Source organism: Ceratotherium simum, chromosome 3 (assembly GCF_057802395.1).
Source record: "Ceratotherium simum simum isolate JZ-2026a chromosome 3, ASM5780239v1, whole genome shotgun sequence".
NCBI classification, from domain to species: Eukaryota; Metazoa; Chordata; class Mammalia; order Perissodactyla; family Rhinocerotidae; genus Ceratotherium; species Ceratotherium simum.
Window position 1 is genome coordinate 32,542,598 of NC_141902.1, and position 6,500 is coordinate 32,549,097.

Consider the following 6,500-nt stretch of genomic DNA (forward strand, 5'->3'; position numbering starts at 1 on the left):
GACAGTTGAGTAGTGGGAACAGTAGACTACAATGAACTAGGAGAGAATGGGAGGTGAGGAAGCATAATCAGCAGGTGTCAAAAGGCTGCAGCGAAGGGGAGCAGAAAAATGGCATAGTAAGTAGCAGAGATATGGGATCAAAGGAGGGAACATTTTTTTAATGGTACATATGACCTTAGTGACCTAACGGTAATTTATACTGATACTATATCCTATAGTAAAAGGCTAATTTATAATCCTATGTCTGAGAGCCAACATACATCTTAGCATATTAATGAGTATTTATATCTTAGTATACATAATCTTAGTATATATATGAGATTAATTTAAAGATCATACAATTAATTAATCAGAGTAGAGAAAATTGTCTTCTAAGTGCCATGCATTAGATAATGAACAGCCCTGCCTGCAAGGACCTTAGTGTCCAGTAATTGTCATCTAAAGTGATGATGATAATTCTTTAGAAATGATTTCACAGTAGTGCAGTCATGCATGCTGAAACTTTATTTTTGCTTCTCTGAAATGGAATATTACCTGCTTGCAGATGAGTCAGTTTAAATCCTATCCCCAAACTAAATGGAAGCTTAGAGAAATTAAGTAATTTTCTCAAGGTGATGTGCTCAAGGTCACATCACTAATAAATGACGAAGCTGTCATTTAAATCCAGGTATCTTTGGGAATAGTCTATGTTAAATGTGTGTTAAAATTCACACTGGGATACATGTGTTATGTATATTCTTTCAATAAAAATTAGAAAAAAAACTTTTCTAACTTGGTCTTTCACAATAAAATCCTAAAATAAACTGGAAGGGATGTGGAACATACTCTTTAAATCTGTCAGAAGCCTGGGAATTAGCATGAATAAATGTCTGAGAAGAAATAACGCAAATAAACGGATGAGTTGAAACGATGCTACACTCACATAAATAAATATTAGACCACCCATCAAATTAAATGCCAAGCTTCAGGACTGGGAAAAATCCAAGTTTCTTATTTTGTTTCTTTTTTCCCCAAAGTCTTTGGATTATTTTCTCTGTTAGTTTTCATTCAAGCCATAATAGGCAGAATTCTAATGTGACCCCCAAGATTCCCACCCCGGTGTACACGCTCTGCATAATCCTCTGCATTTAAATGTAAGTGGAACCTCTGAATATAATGGGATATCGCCCCCTTGTTAAATAACAAAGGTGATGGGATAATCACTCCCATAATAATATATTATAATTAGGAGACTAAAGGGATATTCTTCCTCTGGCTTTGAAGTAAGCTGCCATGTTGTGAGAGGGTCATGAGGCTTACAACCTGAGGGTGGCCTTTAGGAGCTGAGAGGGACCCCATCCGACAGCCAGCAAGAAAAAGGGGACCTTGGTCCCACAACAGCAAGAAACTGAATTCTGCCAACAACCTTATGAGTCTGGAAGAGGACTCCAAGCTCCAGCTGAGATTGCATCTCTGGGCAACACCTTGATTTCAGCCTGATCAGACTCGGAGCAGAGGGCTCAGCAAACCCACGCCCAACTCCTGACCAAAGGAAATCATGAGATAATAAATGGATATTGTGTTGCAATGCTAATGGCTATTATGTTAAGATACTGTTACACAGTAACAGAAATCTAAAACACAAGCCAATATTCATCCCTTACACAGACACCTTTAGAGGAGACCAAACATGGCTATGACCGCACATTAACTACCCCAAGGGTAATAATGAAAACAGAGTTTTTAATTCTAAATTGTCCTAACCCACACTCTTTCATACCCTCATGCCTTTTCACTGGCTGTTCCCTGATGAATTCCTATTCAAACTTCAAAACTCAGGTCAAATGTTGCTTCTTCAAAGAAGCATTTCCTTACAGCCCCCCCATCCACTCCCCAGCAGAATAAATTACTCCTATTCTTCACTTCCATGGCAGCAGCTTCTCTGTACATCTACCAAAACACTTGCCATGATGCACTGTAATAACCCCCCCCCCCGAGACTGAGAATCTCCTGCACAATGGCTGGCATAGAGTGGGTGCCACATGATTGGTACCCAGTGAAGAAAACGAGGCTCTGGATAAACACAGGCTTTTAGTGCCCAGGGAGTTGCTATTTGTTTTCCACACAGATGATCAGGCCTCAGGTACTAATGGAAACGCAGAAAGCCTTCTCCATGACAACAGCTGGGTAACTAACTAAGCACTTCCTGCGTTAAAAGGGCAGGTATTTACTGTCTGGAAAGAGCTCCCCTGAAATGGACAGGAGTGCTTGAAACAACAGGCGGCAGGTGCTGGGAAGGATGTAGAGTCTCCAAAAAAGCGGTGGTGTGAAGCCCTGTTTGATTTGCTCTGATTCAAGCCCTGTCCTAGGTTTGCATGCTCACTGATTCAAATCATCTGTGTTAATCCATTCCTGATCAAACGCCAACCTAAATAGACAACAATCCCTCAGAGTTAGTTTTACTCAATGGCTTAAAACTATGGGTAACAAGACACAAATGAGAATCATGTATCAACAATCTCCATGGCATTCACAAAGCAGATAGGATTTTTAGGAAATCACAGACTCATAATTATGATTATGCATAATCAATCCACAGAGAATAAGCATTTGCTGGGTCTGTGTTTTGATAAAACTCAGAGAACGAATTCACATTTTTCCTTAGGACTCATTCCTGTAGACAAACACTTGAAGTGCTCTCTTGTGTTTAACCTAAAGTAACCATGCTACTGCTATAGGGCTCCACCTCAGGGGAGAAAGAGATCATTCAGAATCAGAGGATACAAAGCAAGGCACGGAAATAAAGCACCTGCTCATAGGAGCTGCTCATCACCAGCTTATAAGAGCCAGATTCAGATTCTCTCTATAAATAAATCATTGAACAACAGAGTACTGCTTTCTAAGAAAATTATTACAACCACATTGCCAGAAACTTAGGATATTTCTGGGGGGAAATGGTCTTTCTATACTAAAATAATTTAATTAAAATTTGTTATATTTTTAAATATTTAAAAATGTTTTTGACAAACTCTTAATGTCAGTTCCTCTTTCGGCTCCTTTCGGGTTTATATGATGTCATCCCTAAGAATCAAATCAGATATTATAGGTCCTAGATTTTGAGGATCTTTTACAGGTACTGGTGAGTCAAAGAGGCAGCCAGTTGGGGAACACAATTTCCTGAAGATCAGTATGGGAGAAGACATGGGGTCTAGGTTCTAATCATTCTTTAGGGATAACACTAGATGCTCCTTCATTCACTCAGTAAATATCAACGTTCCAGACTTTATGCTGGGTGCTAGGGCTACAGCTGTGACTTAGATGGTAAGGTCCCTGCTCTCATGGGACTTCCATTCTCACATGGATGTATGTATGTATATACTGTGTAGAATAAGAAGAAAGGGAAAACAGAGGGAGGAAGTAGAGTTTCTTCAACATGTATTAATAATTTTAAATGCTAATGGAAGCTTCAAACTGGCAGAACACAGTAAATACCTTCGATGCTCTGTGGGCCCACAAGATTCATGGCCTGGTGAGCTGGGTACTCTACCCGCGGCCTGGCAATGCCCAACTGCTCCATAACGCCGTGGAGCAGCCTCTGGATATCTGTTTCTGAGACCCGGTCAGGGGTCCTCGGGTTATAACCAGATGTTGGAGTCCATCCAAATGTCAACCAAAACACTAGGCCAGATAGCATGGTAGAGACCATCCTGGAGACCATTTTTAACCTGCAGAAAAAAGACCAAACATACATAGACTGGCCACAATTGGCAACTGTGACGATGCAATCATGCAGTTGCTCCAGGGAGTGATTCAAGCACCACCCAGAAAATGGCTGCCAGGAAACATCCTTAAGGGTTTGCTTTTGCTTCAAGTGTCCACTCCAGCCAGGACATCTGCTGTGGGAAGGTATTAAAGAAACAAAACAGTCCGAGATAGCCAATGCCCTCTGGGCTTGCATTCTTGGGAAGACTAGACTGGAATGGTAGTTCTTACTCATTTTTTATCCATTCTCCTTGCAACTCCCTGAAAGTTCTGCATTACCCCTAATCCCACCGCTCTCTCCCTCTCTTACTAAAACAAACAAACAACAACAAATCCTGGCTTCAATTTTGAGAAAGGGAGAGGGAGAGTAACATCTTGCGTGTTCCCAGCCCCGGAGAGGAAAGGCTCACAGGAAGGGGTTAGGAAGACACACATGGTAAAGAATCACAGGAACGTTAGGAGTGGTGGAAGGGAACACCTTATCTTAGCAAACATCTAATACGTTTGAGATCCCGAGGGGCAATGAAAGCACATGACGCTCAGGCCCACCCTACATATCTGGTAGAGATGAGGTATGCTCGCTCCACCACATACTAGCTGGGTGATCTTGGCCAAATGCTTCAGCCTCCTCCTCTGCAAAAAGGGGATGAATAAAGCATCTGTCGTATAGGGTTGTTGTGAGGATAAGTGTGGGATCACATGCATGAAGGATCAGAACAATGCCAGGCACAGAGCCCCTTGTACCGCTATTATTATGTTAATATTGCCTTGCCGTTCTGGAGGTTAGAATCTGGGGAAGTGGAAGTGATGAGAGGGAAGACAGAACAGGTGAAGGAGAGGGAGAAAACTAGTCGGGGAGTCAGCCTATCCTAAATGTTGGCTTCTGTGGAACCAGCAGCCTGTAGAACAAGGGGACAAATATTCTTGCATCTTCCCTCTGCAGCTGGTGACCCTCTTTAGGAGGGAAGCTTCAGGCAGTGGCCGTGCAAACCCTCCTTTTGACCATCCTGGGGAGGCGGGGCATGCATTTTCTTCCCTGAAATGGAAATATTCATAACTCCCAATTTCTTTTTCTGTAAAGGAAAGGCTTTTTCTGGCCACTCCTAGATATAAAACCTTGTTCCCCAAAGAGCTGAGACAGCAAAGCCTGCAATTCTGACGGAAAAAGCCGGAGGCAGACACCAGCCTCTCCAGCCATCTCCATCTTTCCCTCGTCCGCTCTGAATGCAGGATGTCTTCCTGTTTCGTTTACACCCCCAGCCCACACCGTTCTGATGTAATGATCTACCCAATCTTCCTCCCTTGGTACTCTTTCCCTCTTACTTAGAGCCGAAATTCCTAATCTCGCACCCATCCTTTGTCTGCCCCTTTGTCTGCCTCGGCCTCCAGCTCAACGATTTTAGCAGGGTGCCCTCTCCCACTCCCGATCCCGAAGAATAACCCGCTTGTCTCGGGTGGGCATCAGGAGGTCGAGCCAGCATCAACGCAGGACTCACCGAGGGGCACCCGGAGGAGCCTGCTGCGGTCTGGGCCTTGGTGGGGGTCGGCGCGGAGCGGGGTGATCTGAATCGCTTGTGCGTCACCTCGCTCCGCATCGCATCTTAGCTCCGCCCCCGTCCTTCCTCCCGCAGGTGGAGGCCGCCTCGCCAGGACTCCCCAGAGCGCAAGCCGGATGCTGGTGCCTCCTGCCACACAGCGTTCAACCCAAGCATTCCACGTACGCGTCTCCTAGAGACCCTCTTCCTCTATCGACCCCTGTGGAAGTAATTCACCTTTTCTCAAGCAATTACCTAAAAACAATGTGCCAGATCCACTTCTGTCCTTCGCTCCTAATAGCACACCTTTAATTTTGCCATCTTCCAGCTTTTTCTTTTTTAAGTCTTTTAGCTTGAAGAGGGAAGAGGCACTGAGGCAATGGTAGAAGAGACAAAAGATGAAGAGGTCCTAAGAACTTTTAATGATGGCAATGATAGCCTATATCATAAGGGTGATTTCAGGAGCCCTTTCATGGAGCAGGAAAACTAATACAAGATGCTAGAAACTTCTGTTAAAGTGATACACCAAAAGCACGTGAAAACTTTTAGGAATATTATTTCTGAGTGTTATTTCTAAAATTCCATATCAACCATCAAGTAAAATTCCTTCAGCCTGAAGAGAATACTCCAGACACATTGCAGAAATTATCCAAGTAGACCCAGAATTTTGTTAAAGATTCATAGACCAACCTTGAACATTCGAATTTTGTTCAAATACAAAAATTGAAATGTGAAACCATATAATATAGTGTTGAAAATTTCTTTCAAGACCGGGGAGGAGTCAAATGACTGGGGGTCAGAGAATAAGTCACTTGATGAAGTTAGAATCCAGATCTCTTTACCCTGGCTCTATGCAGCAAATCCATCATCATCTACAGCAATTTTCTTCAAAGAGGGGGCTGCAAAATTCATTCATGAGACACATGGCCTTTAAATTTGAAGCCAAGCCTCCTTGCTAGTGCCTTTTCTTCCATGGATCCCCTTCTGCGCCCAGCTTTTTGTTTCAGTGCATGCTAAAGCAACAGGACAGATACTGTCTATTGGTTCTAGGCTCAAAAACCATGCTGGGGTTTAGTATTTATTATTCGCACGTACTGAGGTGTTTTTTTTTTTCCAATTCTGAATTTTAACATCGTTCACTGTTACCTTCGTTTCGCGCTTGGAAAAATAGAGAAGTCATTACAACTTAGTGCTTTTGTGTTGAATGAAAATTTGACTAAAATA

The 6,500-nt window shown here is 42.9% G+C and overlaps 1 protein-coding gene across 3 annotated transcripts in view; it reads right to left on the bottom strand.

Annotated features, from left to right (window-relative positions):
- SCG5 (secretogranin V) overlaps positions 1-5,347 on the bottom strand; it is a 54,334-nt gene extending 48,987 nt beyond the window's left edge. For all 3 annotated transcript variants that reach the window (XM_014780549.2, XM_004421379.3, XM_087424730.1), the window contains exons 1-2: positions 5,238-5,347; positions 3,472-3,704 (exon numbers count right to left, since the gene is read on the bottom strand). In XM_014780549.2, the coding sequence (XP_014636035.1) occupies positions 3,472-3,697 (226 nt within the window). In that variant the 5' untranslated portion in view covers positions 3,698-3,704; positions 5,238-5,347. The remainder of the gene's footprint in view (positions 1-3,471; positions 3,705-5,237) is intronic.
- Between the last annotated feature and the right edge of the window lie 1,153 nt (positions 5,348-6,500).